The sequence below is a fragment of the Theropithecus gelada genome, chromosome 5 (assembly GCF_003255815.1).
Source record: "Theropithecus gelada isolate Dixy chromosome 5, Tgel_1.0, whole genome shotgun sequence".
NCBI lineage: Eukaryota > Metazoa > Chordata > Mammalia > Primates > Cercopithecidae > Theropithecus > Theropithecus gelada.
In genome coordinates, this window is record NC_037672.1 from 147231650 (window position 1) to 147253951 (window position 22302).

The following is a 22302-nucleotide window of genomic DNA, read 5'->3' on the forward strand; positions in this document are numbered from 1 at the left end:
GCCACAGCCCTAAGAGATAGACACTAATATCCTTGTCTAATAAATAAGGAAATGGAATGGCCAAGAGCTTCCCCAGGCTCACTGGAGCTGGGCCTCGCTGCTTCTGGCTTGCAGGGCAGGTGCCCCATGACGAGGTTGCCTCTTGGCGATCAGAGATGTGTTAGAAGTGCTGCGTGTGTAAGACACAGGTGGGGTGCAAATCCATAGAAACATTCACAGTTTGGCTTTTATCCTTGCTGGAGGAGCCCACTCTCTCAAATAGATAGCTTGCCTGGCCAGGCACGTGGCTCATGCCTAGAATTCCAGCACTTTGGGAGGCTGAGGCGGGCGGATCACCTGAGGTTGGCAGTTTGAGACCAGCCTGACCAACATGGAGAAACCCTGTCTCTACTAAAAACACAAAATTAGGCGTGGTGGCGCATGCCTGTAATCCCACCTACTCAGGAGGCTGAGGCAGGAGAATCGCTTGAACCTGAGAGCCGGAGGTTGCGGTGAGCCAAGATGGCACCATTGCACTCCAGCCTGGGCAACAAGAGCGAAACTCTGTCTCAAAAGTCATCGGCCCCTACCATGCCTCTTCATTTTGGGCGGAGCTGGACACCACAGGCCTCCAGCACGGTCATGCGGGCTGAGTCTGTTGCATTGCGAGGCATGGTTGGATGCCTGCCTGTGTTGAGGCTGAAGTCAGTTCTGGGGATGTCTTTCAAATTATCCAAGGCCAAAGCTGCAAAGCAGCCAGCTTCGTGCCAGGTATGAGAAGTGACAAGCCTGCTCAACTTCCTGGAATCTTGGTTTTGGCCAGGAAAAATATTCCTGAATTTGGGACAGAAAAATAGCTCACTTCATGTTTCTGGCATAGATTGCCAAGATCTCATAGGAGCATTCACAGTTTGTCTTCTGACCTTGCTGGAGGAGCCCAACTCTCTCAAAACAGATTGCTTGCCTAAAGGCCAAACTACCCTTCATTTCATTAGAGAGAAAAATGTGATGTGCTTTGCTCTGAGCAGTCTGCAGTTCTGGTTCACAGCAGCCAGGGCTGGGAGTGATATGTCAGTGGCGTTAACAGTCATCTTGCGTCTTTAGCGATCTTATGACTCTAGAGCACGCAAGAAGTTCATCATGTTGACTTTTCAAGTCTATCTAAAAGAAAAATCCAAAAGATTTTTCTCTCACTCATCTGAGAGTAAGTAGAACTTTAAAATGGTTTATTTGGCTATTTATGTATTTGCTACTTTATGGTCTTGCCCTTCCTTCTTATAAGCAGGAAGTTTTGAAACTTCCCAGCCTCCTTCCTCTGCAAGGATAACTTGTGAAGCCTACAGATTTAACAGTGATTCAACTTTATGCTACACAAAACGGGGGTAGCTGGGCTGGGAGTTCTCCTGCTCGAAGTAGGAAACGATTTCCTTCCATGTGGTAGGGCAAAAATAGCCAAGTGGAGGCACTAGCACATTTGCTCATGTACAGGTTATGCAGATTGTGAGACTAAAGTCACTTTCTGCTTCTGTTGGTAAACACACTTTGCCCTAATGGGATTTCATGTGGGGCTATGGGGCTAATCCATAACGAACACACACCAGGAAGTGGTGAAGTTTCTCCACCAAGCTCAGTGGGGGGTTATTCCAGCTTTTAAATGAAAGACACTTCTGCTTCTGGATCCAGAAGGAATCTGTTTATGTCGTGGGTCCGCTGTCTTTTTTAGCAGGGATGGAGAATGGGGCGGGACTGTCACAGTAGAAAGGACTAAACCAGGCCCATGATTTGCATGGCTAGGAACTCTTGAGATCACAGCCAGTAAAAAGGTATCAAAGAAGCCTAGTGAACATCTCTACCTCAACCACCTCTCATGGTGGATCTAAGCTGCTGCAGCTGTTTTATTTGCTAAGAAGGGTACAAAGTAGGTGCAGTGGGGCTGCATCCCAGGTTCCTCCTGCAAGCCTGACTCACACAACCACTGCCATCTCACTGCCCCTCTGACAGGCGTAGGAGGACATGTGACACCAAGTGCGTGGTCGGCCCCTGACCTTCTGGCTTGGCTGCTCTTAGAGCGAGTGGGAAGGGCAACTCCAGGTTGTCAGTTCCTGACCTCATGCCCTACTCACGGCGACTCGTGATTCCTTTGCGAGACACTCTGAATCTTCCTGTTGTGTATGCTAAGCAGAAATGAGGTGTGATGTTTCTCAATGGATAAAATAGCTCTTTTATTGAAGTAATTTATGAAAACATTGCTTTTCGGTGTACTTTGGGAGTAAGATGTTGTCCTCTGAGAGTGCATTGTGTACACATTTCTATCTCTGTTTTTCAGATGTTCATGTTGTCTCTTAGACCTCCTGCTTTCTCCCTGAGATCTAATGGTATTTCTTAAATGACAGCATCTCAGGGACTTGATTGGTTGTATTTCAGTAAGAATCAATATGTCAGGGAGGAAAATCTTAATTTCTGGAGGCAATGCATTTTAAACCAGCCCTCAGTTACCCATACAAGGACCAAGCACGGCCCATCCAGCTGCATCCATTCACTATGCAGACGCACTGCTCCCTCTGTTGTGGATCCCTCATTTCCAGCCCCAAAACACCTCTACTTTCACTTCTTTTCTTAACTGGTTTACATTTATGTAAAGTAATAGCTTTTTTAAGGAGTTAAAATTGAATAAGTAAATATTGAATAAACTGTGAATGTTATTGCTGAACAGATTCTATTAAGAAGCCCTTGTGTTGAGGCCGGGCGCGGTGGCTCACGCCTGTAATCCCAGCACTTTGGGAGGCCGAGGCGGGCGGATCACAAGGTCAGGAGATCGAGACCACGGTGAAACCCTGTCTCTACTAAAAATACAAAACATGAGGCGGGCGAGGTGGCGGGCGCCTGTAGTCCCAGCTACTCGGGAGGCTGGGGCAGGAGAATGGCGTGAACCCGGGAGGTGGAGCTTGCAGTGAGCCAGGATCACGCCACTGCACTCTAGCTTGGGCGACAGAGCAAGACTCCGTCTTAAAAAAAAAAAAAAAAAAAAAAAAAAAGAAGCCCTTGTGTTGATGCCAGCCTTATTTGTTTCATGTTGTTTCTTTTTTTAATATTTAATTTTTTACTTTTTAATTATTATTTTTTGAGATGGAGTCTCACTCTGTCGCCTAGGCTGGAGTGCAATGGCACAATATCAGCTCACTGCAACCTCCGCCTCCCAGGCTCAAGCAATTCTCCTGCCTCAGCCTCCCGACTAGCTGGGATTAACAGACACCTGCCACCACACCTGGCTACTTTTTGTATTTTTAGTAGGGACAGGGTTTCACCATGTTAGCCAGGTTGGTCTCGAACTCCTGACCTTAAGTGATTTGCCCGCCTTGGCCTTCCAAAGTGCTGGGATTACAGGCGTGAGCCACTGCGCCTGGCCTACTTACGTTTCAATTAATTTTCCTTAGTTGTAAGTTTTAAAAACAAGGAAGGTAGTGGAGATACTGATTTTTTTTTCTTTTAGGATTCAAGAGGAGCTTTACTTTAGGCTTGTTAAGAATAAGGTGGTTGAAGTATCATTTGTGTGGCATATGACTTAGGTATTACTATTATTTTCTTCTACTATTGTTAAGTTTCCAAAGTGTAATATTCACAAGTTAATGAGGATATTAACAGTATGTTCATCAATTAATTTATCAGCAACTTGCATATGTCTTTGATTCTAAAATGTATTTTCCCTCCCCCACATTTCACCATCATCTGTTTTCTTAATGATGGATCTCAGATGAAGTGGTACATAAAAGAAGTTCCTTGTCTAGGCATTTGTAAGATTCAGGTCTAGGTCATTTGTGTGAGTCTCAATAAGAGGAGAGATCTGGCCAAAGAAAGCTTATTTTCCTGTTTTCAGTCAGGAGGATCTCTCACGTTCGTTATTGATCAAAAACTAGGAGTGAATCAGAGTTTGACATTTTCTTTGTGAATCATGATTTTATTAATGTTTAAAATTTAGGAGCAAAAAAGGCATTTCCAACAATTCAATTACAGATGCCATTTTATTCAGCTTTTTCTGTCAAACTGAATTGTTCATTCCAAATCCTTGCTTTTAGAGAATAGCTGAGTGTGTAGGAAAAAAAGAGGGACCACTTGAGGTCTATTGCGAGAGAAATAGAGATCAAAGTTCACAACATACAAAGAATTTATTTATGCAATACAGGCCTTTTCTCAAATATTTTTCACAGAATTCCACACAGTAATCTACTAGAAAAGTAGAATTATACAACACCAAATAACATTGTTTCTTAGTACAAATTGCTAATCAAAAGGAAGGTGGAGACAGTTGAATAACAAATAGTAAAACAGGTGTTGCTGAATACAGCACCTGGTAGCCTCTACTTGCAAACCCAGGGAGGGAAGAGGGTGCCCCAACAATGGCTCTGCCTCATTGTCCGGGCACAGGCAAACCGCAGTAGTGAGCTTTGGTACTTGCATTTACTTTAAAAGAAAAACAAATGTTGTGAGCTCAAGAGCATTTCCATAATTTCATTTTGTTGTGCTATGAAGATGACAGATCAGGAAAAAAATGGTAACTATTTCACACTTGCTATAAATTAGATTCCTTGTGCTAACCACACAATAAAATAGCCTCCCCCAAACCATACTTTTCTAGGTCTAAAACATGCTTGAAGAATAATAGTGACAGAATTAACTGAGATGTTTTAAATTACATTTACCATAATTTAAACATTACTATTTAAATCCCAGAAATATTAGTGCTGAAGAAGCACAGTTTGGAAAAACACAGGACCCAAATTACAGCATCAAATTTTTCTATTCCAATATTATAACCCACTTCCCCACTGTGAAAATCCTATTTCTCAAGCTTGTAGATGCATGGGAAATGTTCTTCATAATATTATAGCTGGAATAAGTGGTTTACTTGCTCCACTGTACGTTTCCATAATTGGTGAAAATAGACTTCTCATTATGACTAAAAATATAGATTTTTTAAAACTACAGAACCCAGCAGCCAGTTTTCTGCTTTGCTAATCCCCCCAAAAAAGTCAAGCAAAGACTACAAAAATAGCAATTATTAATAACTTTAAAAAATATTTTGCTTCTTTGAGCAAATTTAAGTTACATTCAGATGTGGTGGAAGAGAATGATGCTCCAGATACTTCTGCTCATCCTAGGGGCAGAGTGAATGCACAGCTGTCACCATCAGTAGCGGGTTTGGTATTCATGATGCCACCGGTTAAAGTCGTTGTAAAATAGCACGATGCTTCCTGAAGCCATGCCAGAAATGATGCACCTAGGAGAAGCACAGAGAGAAGGACTTTTACAAACCTGTGTGTCCTAGAGATGTTACTAAAAACTGCTCTTCCCAAATCCACAAAGTAAATATAGAAGATGGCAGTCAAGGCTCCAATTTGTGAGAACTAAGGTATGTATTTCATGACTAAAATGTAGCCCTGGGTAAGCTCAGAGTACTGCCTCTGACACTCCACAAGGATCCAAGCCACAGCTTGCTTTTTCATTGAAAGGGTAAGGACAGCTGGTATGTGCAAGATGAGTCACTAAAACCTGAACAGATTTGGTAATTTCTAAAGGGGAACTGGGCTGGCAAGACCCATCCTTTACATAAGCAACAGAATCAAAAGAAGGAACCACAATCTCAAAGTAACTGCTGGTGGAAGCAGCAGCACACACTCAAGTGACAAGAGACACCACCTCTGACAGGTGCAGAATCAATGAAGAGTAAAAAAGAAGAGCATTGACCATAATTTAAGATGGTCTCCCCTCTGTGGAGAAGTAGTCTATGTCCATCATGCTCTGGGTAAGGACCTAGTCCTCATTAACACAGTGACTCACTGAAATCACTGAAGATAAGAACTTGTGCAAGCTTCTTTGGTCTCCTGTCCCCAAAGAGGTGGTGCAGGGAAAGAGATGGAGAAGCTAGGTGAATGTAAACTGGGCATAGCCCATTATCTTAGACTTTTCTCTGTGTAGTTTGGTTAGGACCAGCCCTTAGAAGCCGTATTCAGTATGCTTCCTAGTACCTTGTATCAAAATTAGGAACTAAAATGTGTCACTACAAAAAAAAAATCAACACAAAAGAAGACAGTAAGGAGGAAATGAGAGACAAAACTCTAAGGCAGAGAGAAAAATAGCAAAGTGGCAAGTCAGTCTTTACTTATCAGTCATTAAAGAGATTATTCTCCAGCCAAAAGGAAGCAATTGGTAGCATGGATTAAAAAACATGATCCAACTATATGTTGTCTACAGGAGACCCACTTGAGATCTAAAGACAAACAGCTTGAAAGTGAAAGGATGGAGAAGATAGTCCATGTAAGTACTAACAGAGAGCTGAGGTGGCTTATTCTAATATCAGACAAAATAAATAGTCTTTCAGTCAAAAACGGTTACAAGAGACAAAGAAGGACACTATATTGAGAAAAAGGTAAATTCACAGAAATATAACAATTATATATGCATTTATCATCAGACCCCCAAGATATACAAAGCAAACATTAACAGAATTGAAGGAAGAAATGGTTCTATAGTAATAGTTTTAGACTTCAATACCCCACTTAAATAATGGGTGGAACAACCAGGTGGAAGATAGGGAAATAGGAGACCTGAATAATACGATAAACCAATTGAACCTGACACGCCTATATATAGAACACCCACCCAGCAACAACAGAATATACATTTTTCTGAAGTGCACAATGGAATCGTCTCCAAGATAAACCATATGTCAGGCCACAAGTGTTAATGACTTAGTAAAGATTAAAATCACAAAGTAGCTTTTCTGATCATAATAGAATGAAACTAGATACCAATAACTGAAGGTAAACTAGAACATTTGCAAATATGTGGAAAATAAACAAATGATGGGTCAAAGAAAACATAAGAGACATCAGAAAATACTGAGACAAAAGGAAATACAACATGCCAAAACTTACAAAATGCAGCAAAAGCAATGCTAAGATGCAAATTTTTAGCTGTAAACACATACATTTAAAAATAATTCAATAAGCTAACTTTATGGTCTTAAGGAACTAGAAAACAGACTAAACCCAAGGCTAGGCAGAAGGAAGAAAATAATAAAAGAGATAGATAAAACAGAAAATAGTAAAGTGATAGAAAAAAACCCAAAAAATTGGTTCTTTGAAAAGATCAACAAAATTGACAAACCTCTAGCTAGACTAAGATGACTTCGCTGGGCATGGTGGCTCATGCCTGTAATCCCAGCACTTTGGGAGGCCAAGGCTGGTAGATCACTTGGGGTCAGGAGTTTGAGACCAGCCTGGCCAACCTGGTGAAACCCCATCTCTACTAAAAATACAAAAATTAGCTGAGTGTGGTGGTGGGCACCTGTAATCCTAGCTACTCAGGAGGCTGAGGCAGGAGGATCACTTGAACCTGGGAGACAGAGGTTGCAGTGAGCCGAGATTGTGCCACTGCACTCCAGCCTGGGTGACAGAGTGAGACTCCATCTCAACAACAACAACAAAAAGACTCGAATTACTAAAATCTGAAGTAAAAGTTTGGACATTACATTTGGCAGAAACAATGAGTTAAGAGAGACTATTAGAAACAACTGTATACCACCAAATAGGGCAACCTACATGAAATAGACTCCTGAAAACAGCATACCAAAACTGAATGAGGAAGAAATAGAAATGATTAGACTTAGACAAGTGAAGAGACTGAATCAGTAATCAGAAACCTCCCAATAAGAAAAGTCCTAGACCAGATGGCTTCACTGATGAATTCTACCAAACATTTAAAGAAGTGTTAACACTAATCCTTCTCAGTTTCTTCCAAAAAATCAGAGAATCCAGAACACTTATTAAGTGATTCAGTTAGGCCAGTATTACCCTGACACCAGAGCCAGTTGAAGACATTACAACAGAACATACAGACCAGGATACAAAATACTGGCAAACTGAATTCACTAGCATAGTAGTGGGAATAGACACCATGACCAAGTGAGATTCATTCCGGGAATGCAAGGATGACTCACCATGCGAAAGTCAACCAACATAACATACTACATTAACAGAATGAACAACAACAAAATAAGCCCACATGATCATCTCAACTGATGCTGGAAAACTTGATGTGACAAAATTCATCCTTTTATTATGAAAGCAATAAACTAGGAGTAGAAGGAAACTATCTCAAATGATAAACAGCATATATGAATAACCCACAGCTAACACCACACTCGATGAAAAAAAGTTTTTCCCCTATGATTGGGAACAAGGCAAGGATGCCCACTTTCACCACTGTTATCCAACACAATACTGAAAGTCCTAGACAGAGCAATTACACAAGAAAAAAGTATCCACATTGGAAAGGAGGAGTGAAACTGTCTCTGTTTATAGATGACATGATCTTATATGTAGGAAATCCTAAAGATTCCACACCAAAACAAAAACTTAGAGCTCAGGAAATTTGCAGGATATACAACACGAAAATCAGTTGCATTTTTATATACTGACAATGAGCAGTCCAAAAGGAAAATTAAGAATTGCAGTGAGCTGAGATCGTGCCATTGCACTCCAGCCTGGGTGACAGAGCGAGACAGAAACCCCGAACAGCCAAAACAATCTTGAGAAAAAAGAAATATGTTAGCAGTTGCACATTTTCTGATTTGAAAACTTACTGCTACAATGCGACAGTAACCAAAACATTGTCATACTGATATAGACAGACCGACAGAAGAGAAAGTTGAGAAATAATCCCTCACACATGTGCTAAAATAGGGTGCCAAGACCTTTCAATGGAGAAAGCACCTTCTTTTCAACAAATGATGCTGGGAAAATCGGATGTCCACATGCAAAACAAAGTGGACCCTTACCTACCATTATGTTAAAAAACTAACTCAAAATGGATCAAAAACCTAAATATAAATTAAAACTATAAAACTTTTAGATGAAAACATTTGGGAAAACCTTTATGACCTTGGATTTTGCAGTGGTTTCTTGGATATGATACCAAAATGAAAGACACAAGATAACAAAACAAAAAACCCATAACAAAAAATAGGACTTCATAAAAGGTAAAATCAGGGCTGGGTATGGTGGCTTATAGTTATAATCCCAGCACTTTGGGTGACTGAGGCATGAGGATGGTTTGAGCCCAGGAGTTCAAGACCAGCCTGGGCAACACAGTGAGACCCAGTCTCCACAGAAAATAAAAAAGCCGGGCATGGCGGCACATGCCTGTAGTACCAGCTACCATGTAGCTGAGGCAGGAGAATCATTTGAGCCTAGGAGGTTGAGGCTTCAGTGAGCTGTGACTGCACCACTGCACTCCAGCCTGGGCAAAAGAGTGAGACCCTGTCTCAAAAAAAAAAAAAAAAAAAAAAAGTAAAATATTTTGAGCGTCTAAGGACACTATGAAGAGAGTGAAAAGACAACATCACTGGTCATTAGGGAAATCAAAACCACAATGGGAGACCATGCCTGTTAGGACAACTGCTAAAAAATAGAGCAAGTGTTGACAAGGATGTGGAAAAATTGGAACCCATGTAAAATGGTACAGCCACTGTGGAAAACACTTCAAAGTTTCCTCAAAACGTCAAACATGGAACTGCCATATAACCCAGCAGTTCCACTCCTGGGCATACACCCAAAAAGACTGTAAAAAGGAACTTGAATTGATATTTGTAGATAATGTTCATAGCAGCATTACTCACAATAGCCAGAAGGTAGAAACAACCCAAGTGACCATCATCAACAGGTGAATGATAAACAGAATGCAGAATATTCATACAATATTCTGATACGTGCTACAACATGCAAGAACCTTGAAAGTGTTATCCTAAGTGAAATAAGCCAGGCACAACACAACAAATATTGTATGATTCCACTTACAGAAGGTGCTTAGAAGAGGCAAATTCATAGAGACAGAAAGTAGAATGCAGATGAGCTGGCAGGGGGAGAGAGTCATTAACAGGCAGAGCTTCTGTTTATGATGAAAAGGGTCTGGAATTGGATGATGGTGATGGTGGCACAACACTGCAAATGTACATAATGCACTAAATTATATATCAAAGTTTAGATGGAAAATATTACATGTTGCCACAATTTTTTTTTTAAAGGAACAAAAATGAGTGACTCTACGTTAAGAGGAAATACCACTTGAGAGCTTTTAGGAAATAAGCCCTATCTTTCAGGGGACTCTCCATATGCAGAGATAAAGGCATTTTACATTAAACATGTTTGCAGCTCTTTCAATTTTATTTACTAAAAAAGATACTTCAGGCTGGCAAGATGGCCAAATAGGAACAGCTCTGGTCTGCAGCTCCCAGAGAGATCGGCACAGAAGGTGGGTGATTTCTGCATTTCCAACTGAGGGACCTGGTTCATCTCACTGGGACTGGTTGGACAGTGGATGCATCCCACAGAGGGCGAGCTGAAGCAGGGTTGGGGGTAGCCTCAGCAGGGAAGCACAAGACGTCAGGGAATTCCCTCCCCCAGCCACAGGAGGCTGTAAGGGACTATGCCCTGAGGAATAGTGCACTCTGGCCCAGATACTGTCCTTTTCCCATGGTCTTCACAACCTGCAGACCAGGAGATTCCCTCGGGTGCCTACATCACCAGGGCCCTGGGTTTCAAGCACAACACTGGCCGTTTGGGCAGATACTAAGCTAGCTGCAGGAGTTTTTTTTTTTTTCCCCCCCACACCCCAGTGGTGCTTGGAATGCCAGCGAGACAGAACCGTTTACTCCCCTGGAAAGGGCTGAAGCCAGGGAGCCAAGTGGTCTGGCTCGGCAGGTCCCACCCGCGTGGAGCTTGGGCTTCAAATTCTCACTGCCAGCACAGCAGTCTGAAGTTGACCTGGGAGGCTCAAGCTTGGTGGGGGGAGGGGCGTCCGCCATTGCTGAGGCTTGAGTAGGTGGTTTTACCCTCACAGTGTAAACAAAGCCTCTGGGAAGTTCGAATTGGGTGGAGCCCACAACAGCCCAGCAAGGCCACTGTGGCCAGACTGGCTCTCTAGATTCTTCCTCTCTGGGCAGGGCATCTCTGGAAAAAAAAAAGGCAGCAGCCCTAGTTAGGGGCTTATAGATAAACTCCCATCTCCCTAGGACAGAGCACCTGGGGGAAGGGGCAGCTGTGGGTACAGCTTCAGCAGACTTAAATGTCCCTGCCTGACAGCTCTGAAGACAGCAGTGGATCTCCCAGCACAGTGTTTGAGCTCTGCTAAGGGTTGTACTGCCTCCTCAAGTGGGTCCTCGACCCCTGTGTCTCCTGACTGGGAGATACCTCCCAGTAGGGGCCAACAGACACCTCATACAGGAGACCTCTGGCAGAGGCCCCTCTGGGATGAAGCTTCCAGAGGAAGGAACAGGCAGCAATCTTTGCTGTTCTGCAGCCTCCACTGGTGATACCCAGGTAAACAGGATCTGGAGTGGACCTCTAGCAAACTGCAGCAGACCCGCAGCTGAGAGGCCTGTTAGAAGGAAAACTAACAGGAATAGCATCAACATCAACAAAAAAGATATCCAGACACAGAAACCCCATCCAAAGGTCACCAACATCAAAGACCAAAGATAGATAAATTCACGAAAATGGTGAGAAACCAGTGCAAAAAGGCTGAAAATTGCAAAAACCAGAATGCCTCTTCTCTTCCAAAGGATTACAACTCCGCCAGCAAGGGAACAAAACTGGACGGAGAATGAGTTTGATGAATTGACAGAAGTAGGCTTCAGAAGGTGGGTAATAACAAACTCCTCCGAGCTAAAGGAGCACATTCTAATCCAATGCAAGGAAGCTAAGAACCTTGAAAAAAGGTTAGATGAATTGCTAACTAGAATAACCAGTTGAGAGAAGAACATAAATGACCTGATGGAGCTGAAAAACACAGCACGAGAACTTCGTGAAGCATACACAAGTATCAGTAGCTGAATTGATCAAGCAGAAGAAAGGATATCAGAGACTGAAGATCAACTTAATGAAACAGAGAAGACAAGATTAGAGAAAAAAGAATGAAAAGGAATGAACAAGGCCTCCAAGAAATATGGGACTATGTGAAAAGACCAAACCTACGTTTGATTGGTGTACCTGAAGGTGACAGGGAGAATGGAACCAAGTTGGAAAACACTCCTCAGGATATCATCCAGGAGAACGTCCCCACCCTAGCAAGACAGACCAACATTCAAATTCAGGAAATACAGAGAATGCCACAAAGATACTCCTTGAGAAGAGCAACCCCAAGACACATAATCATCAGATTCACCAAGATTGAAATGAAGGAAAAAACGTTAAGGGCAGCCAGAAAGAAAGGTCGGGTTCCCACAAAGTGAAGCCCATGAGACTAGCAGCGGACCTCTCAGCAGAAACCCTACAAGCCAGAAGAGAGTGGGGGCCAATATTCAACATTCTCAAAGAAAATAATTTTCAACCCAGAATTTCATATCCAGCCAAACTAAGCTTCATAAGCAAAGGAGAAATAAAATCCTTTACACATAGCAAATGTTGAGAGATTCTGTCACCACCAGGCCTGCCTTGCAAGAGCTCCTGAAGGAAGCACTAGACATGGAATGGAACAACTGGTACCAGCCACTGTGAAAACATACCAAATTGTAAAGACCATCAACACCATGAAGGAAACTGCATCATAATGACAGTATCAAACTCACACATAACAATATTAACTTTAAATGTAAATGGACTAAATGCCCCAATTAAAAGACACAGACTGGCAAATTGGATAAGGAGTCAAGACCCATCAGTATGCTGTATTCAGTAGACCCATCTCACATGCAGAGACACACATAGGCTCAAAATAAAGGGGTGGAGGAAGATTTACCAAGCAAATGGAAACCAAAAAAAAAAAAAAAAAAAAAAAAAAAGCAGGGTTGCAATCCTAGTCTCTGATAAAACAGACTTTAAACCAACAAAAATAAAGAGAGACAAAGAAGGTCATCATATAATGGTAAAGGGATCAACATAACAAGAAGACTTAACTATCCTAAATATATATGCACCCAATACAGGGGCACCCAGATTCACAAAGCAAGTTCTTAGAGACCTACAAAGAGATTTAGACTCCCACACAATAATAGTGGGAGACTTTAACACCCCACTGTCAATGTTAGATAAATGAGACAGAAAATTAACAAGGATATTCAGGACTTGAACTCAGCTCTGGATCAAGCAGACCTAATAGACATCTAAAGAAATCTTCACTTCAAATAATCAGAATATTCATTCTTCTCAGCACCACATTGCACTTATTCTAAAATGGACCACATAATGGGAAGTAAAACACTCCTCAGCAAATGCAAAAGAATGGAAATCATAACCAACAGTGTTTCAGACCACAGTGCAATCAAATTAGAACTCAGGATTAAGAAACTCACTCAAAACCACAACAACTACATGGAAACTGAACAACCTGCTCCTGAATGACTACTGGGTAAATACTGAAATGAAGGCAGAAATAAAGATGTTACTTGAAACCAATGAGAACAAAGACACAACATACCAGAATCTCTGGGACACATTTAAAAGTGTTTAGAGGGAAATTTATAGTACTAAATGCCCACAAAAGAAATCAGGAAAGAACTAAAATCAACATTCTAACATCACAATTAAGAGAACTACAGAAGCAAGGGCAAACAAATTCAAAAGCTAGCAGAAGACAGATAACTAAGAGCAGAACTGAAGGAGACAGAGACACAAAAAACCCTTCAAATCAGTGAATCCAGGAGCTGGTTTTTTTAAAAAGATCAATAAAATAGGCCACTAGCTAGATTAATACAGAAGAAAAGAGAAAAGAATCAAATAGACACACACAAAAAAAATGATAAAGGGGGTATCACCACTGATCCCACAGAAATACAAACTACTATCAGAGAATACTATAAACACCTCTACGCAAATAAACTAGAAAATCTAGAAGAAATGGATAAATTCTTGGACACATACACCCTCCCAAGTCTAAACCACGAAGAAGTCAAATCCCTGAATAGACCAGTAACAAGTTCTGAAATTAATAGCCTACCAACCAAAAAAAGTCCAGGACCAGACGGATTCACGGCCAATTTCTACCAGAGGTACAAAAAGGAGCTGGTACCATTCCTTCTGAAACTATTCCAAACAATAGAAAAAGAGGGAATCCTCCCCAACTCATTTTATGAGGCCAGCATCATCCTGATACCAAAACCTGGCAGAGACACAACAAAGAAAGAAAATTTCAGGCCAGTATGCCTGATGAACATCAAAGTGAAAATCCTCAATAAAATACGGGCAAACCGAATCCAGCAGCACGTCTAAAAGCTTATCCACCATGATCAAGTAGGCTTCATCCCTGGGATGCAAGGCTGGTTCAACATACGCAAATCAGTAAACGTAATCCATCACATAAACAGAATCAGTGACAAAAACCACATGATTATCTCAATAGATGCCAAAAAGGCCTTTGACAAAATTCAACAGCCCTTCATCCTAAAAACTCTCAATAAACTGGGTACTGATGGAATGGATCTCAAAATAATAAAAGCTATTTATGACAAACCCACAGCCAATATTGTACTGAATGGGCAAAAGCTGGAAGCATTCCCTTTGAAAACTGGCACAAGACAAGGATGCCCTCTCTCACCATTCCTAGTCAACATAGTATTGGAAGTTCTGGCAGGGCAATCAGGAAAGAGAAAGAAAGGGTATTCAAATAGGATAAGAGGAAGTCAAACTGTCTCTGTTTGCAGATGACATGACTGTATATTTAGAAAACCCTATTGTCTCAGCCCAAAATCTCCTTAAGCTGAAAAGTAACTTCAGCAAAGTCTCATGATACAAAATCAATGTGCAGAAATCATAGGCACTCCTATACACTAATAACAAACAGCCAAATCATGAGTGAACTCCCATTCACAACGGCTTCAAAGAGAATAAAATACCTAGGAATCCAACTTACAAGGGATGTGAAGGACCTCTTCAAGGAGAACTACAAACCACTGCTCCAGGAAATAAGAGGACACAAATAAATGGAAGAACATTCCATGCTCATGGATAGGAAGAATCAATATTGTGAAAATGGTTATACTGCCCAAAGTAATTTATAGATTCAATGCTGTCTCCATCAAGCTACCATTGACTTTCTTCACAGAATTAGAAAAAACTACTTTAAATTCCATATGGAACCAAAAAAGAGCCTGCATAGCCAAGACAATCCTAAGCAAAAAGAACAAAGCTGGAGGCATCACACTTCCTGACTTCAAACTACACTACAAGGCTACAGTAACCAAAACAGCATGGTACTAGTACTAATACAGAGATACAGACCAATGGAACAGAACAGAGGCCTCAGAAATAACACCACACATGTACAGCCATCTGATCTTTGACAAACCTGACACAAACAAGAAATGGGGAAAGGATTCCCTAATTAGTAAATGGTGTTGGGAAAACTGGCTAGCCATACGCAGAAAACTGAAACTGGACCCCTTCCTTACACCTTATACAAAAATTAAGATGAATTAAAGACTTAAACGAACACCTAAAACCATAAAAACCCTAGAAGGAAACCTGGGCAATACCATTCAGGACATAGGCATGGGCAAAGATTTCATGACTAAAACACCAAAAGCAATGGCAACAAAAGCCAAAATTGACAAATGGGATCTAATTAAAGAGCTTCTGCACAGCAAAAGAAACTATCATCAGAGTGAACAGGCAGCCTACAGAACAGGAGAAAATTTTTGCAATCTATCCATCTTACAAAGGGCTAATATCCAGAATCTATAAAGAACTTAAACAAATTTACAAGAAAAAAAAAACCCATCAAAAAGTGGGCAAAGGATATGAACAGACGCTTCTCAAAAGAAGACATTTACGCAGCCAACAAACATGAAAAAAAGCTCTTCATCACTGGTCATTAGAGAAATGCAAATCAAAACCACAATGAGATACCATCTCACACCCATTAGAATGGTGATAATTAAAGTCAGGAAACAACAGATGCTGGAGAGGATGTGGAGAAATAGGAATGCTTTTACACTGTTGGTGGCAGTGTAAATTAGTTCAACCATTGTAGAAGACAGTGTGGCAATTCCTCAAGGATCTAGAACCAGAAATACCATTTGACCCACAATCTCATTACTGGTTATATACCCAAATGATTATAAATCATTCTAGTATAAAGACACATGCACACGTATATTTACTGCAGCACTATTCACAATAGCAAAGACTTGGAACCAACCCAAATGCCCATCAGTGATAGACTGGATAAAGAAAATATGGCACATATACACCAGGGAATACTATACAGCCATACCAAAGAATGAGTTCATGTCCTTTGCAGGGACATGGATGAAGCTGGAAACCGTCACTCTCAGCAAACTAACACAGGAACAGAAAAGCAAATACCTCATCTTCTCACTCATAAGTGGGAGTTGAACAAAGAGAATACATGGACACAGAGAAGGTAACATCACACACTGGGGCCTGTTGGGGGGAGTGGGGGCCTAGGGGAGGGACAGCATTAGGAGAAATACCTAATGTAGATGACAGGTTGATGGGTGCAGCAAACCACCATGGCACGTGTATACCTATGTAACAAACCACGTTCTGCACATGTACCCCAGAACTTAAGGTATAATTAAAAAAAGATACTTCAAAGAAATATAAAAAGCTTTGCATCACTGTAATCAGAACCTTTGCTACTTAAATTCTGTCTATTCCTTGAGAACTCAGCCTTTGTCTAAGAGTGGCAACGTCATCAGAAAGAAAGTCAAACTTTCTAAAAAGTGTGCTTGGTTTGATTGTGATTGTGACCCCCACAACTCAACTCCACCAGCCCATTTAAATAAATTCCCTCTGCAGGTTTTACTATACATTTTTGAAAATGTTATTTTTTGTAGAGACAGGGTCTTACAATGTTTCCCAGGCTGGTTTTGAACTCCGGGACTCAAGCAATTCTCCTGCCTCAGCCTCCCAAAGTGCTGGGATTACAGGCAAGAGCCAACACGACCAGTCCCCTCTGCAGTTTTGGAAACTCCCATTTGTAGCCCATTATTCCAGTGTTACCTCTGGTCATAAGACAGTGCCATGGCCCGGATTCCTGCGTCACATCCTGGATAGGCAAAGAGCTGCTTGAGGTCCGACACCTGCCGGACCACGACCACTCCGCTGTCCCCTCCTGTGAGCAGGTACTGCCCATCTCGGCTCAGCTGGATGGCCTGTGAGACAGCAACATTCAGTAGAAATGAGGTTCTCGGAAACTTTCAGCCCCCACCCTGTGTTTGAGTCACTCTCACACCAGCTACTGTGGTTCAGGGAGAAGAGAGAGAGATCCTCAGGAGTTTTTAGAAAATCATGAGTTGTAGAAGATCTGCCATTTTTCAAAAACCAAATGGACAAAGTTTGGCAATGGTTGAGATACTTTTGGCTTTGCTTTTTTAAAGACTAAGTAGCAAACTTCCAGTTCTACAAATGCTACTAGAATGGTGGTGTGTGTTGTGGACTGGGACCGGTGCTCTTAACGAGAAGCCCTGGCATCTCTTCATTTGCACTGCGGACATGCCAATAAGCCTGTTAGTCCCAAGACTTGGCAGATGGTGCCGCCTGACCTCACATCCCCTCTAATCCCCTGCTGGGTGCGACTCCGGCCGGAGGGAGGCAGCCAGCAACCTTGGCACCTTCCCTGAGCCTGTTGGATTTTGACAGCAGTTGGGAAGAAGACTTGGTAGAGAGCTACAACTTCCTGGATGATTAAATCCCAGTTCAGCATTTTCTTGCTCCAGGGCTGACAGTGCTCCAGCCTGTGGTTTAGTCAGCTCTAGGCTGTGCCCCTCTGTCCTTTCCTACTAGCGCTGAACAGACAGTACAGGCTCAGAATTTGCTCTTTAATCCTGTAATAATGGGCATCCACAAATGAAAGCCTGTGGGCCAAATGCAGCCCACTGCCTGTTTTGTATAACTGTTTGTTTTAACATGTTTCAGTGCTTGAATTTTTCATGACACATGAATATTTGTATGAATTCCAAATCTGAACCCCCATAAACAGGTTTTTTTTGTTTGTTTGTTTTTGAGGCAGGGTCTTGCTCTGTCACCCAGGCTGGAGTGCAGGGATGCGATCTTGGCTCACTACAAGCTCCACCTCTCAGGTTCAAGTGATTCTCATGCCTCAACCTCCTGAGCAGTTGGGATTACAGGTGCCCACCACAGCACCCAGTTAATTTTTGTATTTTTAGTAGAGACGGGGTTTCACCATGTTGGTCAGCCTGGTCTCAAACTCCTGACCTCAAGTGCTCCACCCCCGCCTTGGCCTCCCAAAGTGCTGGGATTACAGGCAAGAACCACCACGCCTGGCCTTCCATAAATAAAGTTTTACTGGAACATCGCAACACCCATTTGTTTATGACTACTTTCACAGGTAGTTGCAACAGAGAATGTAGAACCCTCAAAGCCTAAAATATTTACTTTCTGTCCATTTATAGAAAAAGTGTGGCAACTCCTAATTATCCCTCCCTACTCCAAAAGCCAATCCTATTACCCCTTCCTCTCCTCCTGCCTGGTACCTCCAAGCCTTGTTTTCTTAGCTTATTAAGATACAAATTTCCTTTCTTTAGTGGATGGCATCGGAGTTTTAAAGCCACTACAAACACCTGTAATCGCATGTCCACCTGGGTGCAGGGGAATACAGATTGTGCTGGCAAGCCAGAAAGAAAAATACCTAATTTCTGATACATTTGCACTGTTCTACATTCAGTTCTAGTATAGCTGCCTTAAGTCTTCACTCTTTGATATATTTTTTAAAAAATCATAGAAAGGTAAAGACTTTCTTAGCCATTTAATTCACATTCACCCAAATGCCAACTTTTAGTAGTCTCTTAAATACAGCTTATTCTGAAGAACACAAAAACACATCTAGGAAATAAAAACCCATGTGTGGAAGACAGTTGCATATTCTCTAAGTCTCGTTAACTAAACACAGATATTAAGATATTTTCAAGATGAGCAAAAATCAATATCCTTTTCCCCCATTCATTTCACAAATGGCAATCTCTAGGGCTGTCTGGGAACTGCAATGAAACTAGGACAAACAACTATTTGCTACACATAAAATTCAGCTGATGAAAATCCATTAACCTTATGGTTGTGGTTCACTTGAATTTTATACTTAAGCTTTTTACTGGATAAGTGTTACACCGAAACAAATTAAAACCATTAATCTTTAATTCTCTGTTCTAGTAAAGAATTTCTAATCCTGCTTCCATCTGAAATTAAGTAAAACCTGGGCTTTAGGGACTATACAGTCATCAGCATTCAAAACATTTTAATGAACCAGATGCCTCCCAAGGTGAAAAAAGATTTCGCTGCCCTCTTTCATGAGAGGCCAAATTCCTCTTGGCAGCAAGAGCCAGAGTAACATTTAGCAAGCAGCACCTGATCTTCCACTCAAATACTGACAGGCCGCCTCTGCACCCAGGTTGGGGTGTTACTAGAGGGAAACCTCTGGAAACGTGCCCAGAGACACGTTAATCTCATCCCCTGAAATCCTGAGTGCTGTGGACAGCGCCGTGGCTGCAGGGGTTTTAAGGAGGTAGCAGCAGGCCACAGCAGTCTGCTGGGGATGACCACATCCTAAAACACAGCCTCAGGAAGGGAAAACAAATGCGTTCCCCTGGGTGAGTGGTGGTTCTCTCTTGTTTAGGATAAAATAACTTTGCTGCTCTGTACAGGCTGCCTCCTTAAATATCAGCTATTCATAAAGACATCTCAACACTGTCTAGTTGATGGACTATGATATGCTGCTAACCAAAATGCCACAGAGCAATCTGGCATCTAAAATAAAAATAGGTGGGAAGCCTTGATTAGTGCAGAGCTTCCCCAGGCTTCCTGCCTGCAGGGTTCTTGGTATTTCACAGAAACTTAATTTCTGGTCTGAGCTCATGACTGATTTGTTTCCATGGTGCCCATTCCTTATATGGGCTCAGATTGAGGGTAGAGCTGGAGATTCTGCTCTGTAGTGCCTTGGATTCCCAGCCTGTGGCTGCCTTCCTTGCCTCCCGAGTAGTGAGCGGTGAAAGTATCAGTCTCTGGAGCTGCGGGCAGGTACTGCTCATTTTAGGCAAGCTCGCTTCAGTCACACAGCTGCCACTTGCAAGCTAGCATGATAAAGTGCAGGAGGGCTGGGAAAAAGGCAATGGATTGTTTAAGCCTAAACTCCAGCGGGAAATATTATGGAGGGAAAAAGCGATGGCTACAGGGCAGAGAGGAGAAGCATGTGTGCACGAATGGTCTGCAGAAAGCCTCCCACTGCTGCCTCAAGGAACTTCCCAGAGCCCCTGGTACTAACTGAAATGCCACAGAAATTGCTTCAGCCAGCTGGGGACCTCAAATTATTTTACAGATTTATTAGCGTAGCTGACAATATAATCGCAACTCAAAGTGACAGATTATCCACAGTATTATTGTAAAGAAAAGAGGAAAAGAAAATCCTCTGATGTGTAGTTGGTTTAAATGCAGCATTATGGGAAGGTAGGGAAAAATAAAAGCGAGTTCGAGTGTGTCTGTGTGCGTGCCTCGTGGTGGAGGCTGGCAGAGTGCAATGGAGAGACCACAGAGAATGGTGGAGACACAAGAAGGAAGCCATCCACTGAATCAAGAAATGAATCCCAGGAGACACAGCAGCGAGGGTCCTTCATTTCCTCATGTCATTTCCTCATGTAATCTGTATGTAGGAGCTTTGTTCCCTGACACCAGTATTTACTTAGGAGAAGGGGGTGATCAGACCAGATCTGGGAAAGTGGGAGAATTTATGTCATCTAAGCTGCCTAGGTCAGGAATAGCAGTGAGTGAAATATCCAGAGCTAGCCCAAAGCCAGGGTAGAAGCCCCTGTGATCCTACTCCTGCCTCCAACATGTCCTGGGTCCCCTCATTGTATACAGCTCATGTGCCCCGCCAGCCTGATTCTGGAAAATGAAGACCACCCCAGCTGTATTTTACTTTAACCTTCACCAAGGAGTTTGGAGGTAAGAAACAAAGGACCTTGACAAACTAGCCTCTGAAAAGAACAGTTCTTACTCTTTTTCTCAATGTCTAATACTTGTGGAGTCCTATACTGGAGAGGAAGCAAGAGCCCGGAAGGTCCACTGGTGGTGCCATTTCCGGTAGACCCAATGGGAAAAAATGCCTGCCTAATTCATAATTTGAAGCCCAACTTCCTTAACATGTTTTGGACTTATTCATGAAGAAGTCATATCTGAAATTAATATTCCTAAATAGTCATAATCCCTACTGGTCCCACCACCAAGCTATTCAGATGTAAAGAGACTCCAGTTTTAAGTGTCATCTAATGTACTATTTCAGCTTTCATACTCAGAAAACAATGTGCAGTGTGTTTTCTAGAAAAAAAAAAAATGAGCAGTGCCAGTGAAAGCCACCCAGGATGGCTTCAGAAGCCCCTAAGGAAACCTCTTCTATTGAAGGACCAGCCTCAGCTGTGCCGCATGTATGTGTACTTGGTTTAAATGCAGCCAGCATTATGGGAAGGTAGGGAAAAATAAAAGCGAGTGTGAGTGTGTCTGTGTGCCTGCCTCATGGTGGAGGCCGGCAACTGGCCTCATCCACAGCTGGCACTGCTGTGGTGTGCGAAGTGTGTGAGCCTTGTCTGAGTGCTACCTAAAGATTTTTTGTTGGTGTGGAAAAGAGGCCCTCGGCAACCCAAAAATAGAGGTTTCTTTCACGAACCCTTTCCCTCCCCACTTGACACGAGTTGAGGTAAGAGTCCCCAGGGCACTCACTCTTATGTTATCTTCTGTTTCCATCGTGGCCTGGAGTTTTCCATTCACACTGAATGTACAGAAGAGGCCGTTTTCATAGAATATGACACAATGACCCTCTCTTGAAGCCTGAATGAGTTTTGGTTTCAGGCAGTTTTCAGGACCCTCCAAGGTCCTCAACAAGTCTCCATTCATGGAATGTATGAGACATGGTCCTTCTGAGAAACAAAAGGCAAAATTATTTAATGAAAACAGACAAATACAATCTGAATCTTGAGCACAGATCAAACAGAATTCTAGAACCACACTATAGATGTAGAAAGCCTTTGAAAAACTTCCATCTTACGTGTAAATTATTTTGCAAAATCTCTTCATGTTTGCCAGATCTCACCTTCCACTCAGGAGAGAAGCCAAATCATGTAAGTCCAAGTTCACTTTCCTCAAGAGACAGGAAGTTAGTCTCTGAAATTCATTATGCTAAGAGGCAATACAAACTGGAGGAACTGGGAAATAGCATAAGCTTCAAATTCTAACACAGCTTCAAGGAGGCTGGGATGCAAACAAACAAGGGCTGTGAGCAGCCACACTAAGACCTCTCCTTGCAGGA

At 42.2% G+C, this 22302-nt stretch overlaps 1 protein-coding gene across 2 annotated transcripts in view; it reads right to left on the reverse strand.

The window, feature by feature from the left end:
- Positions 1 to 3913: 3913 nt before the first annotated feature.
- Positions 3914 to 22302, reverse strand: part of LRBA (LPS responsive beige-like anchor protein) — a 756763-nt gene continuing 738374 nt past the window's right edge. For both annotated transcript variants that reach the window (XM_025385122.1, XM_025385123.1), the window contains exons 55-57: positions 21717 to 21913; positions 16995 to 17146; positions 3914 to 5254 (exon numbers count right to left, since the gene is read on the reverse strand). In XM_025385122.1, coding sequence (XP_025240907.1) covers positions 5164 to 5254; positions 16995 to 17146; positions 21717 to 21913 — 440 coding nt within the window. In that variant the 3' untranslated portion in view covers positions 3914 to 5163. The remainder of the gene's footprint in view (positions 5255 to 16994; positions 17147 to 21716; positions 21914 to 22302) is intronic.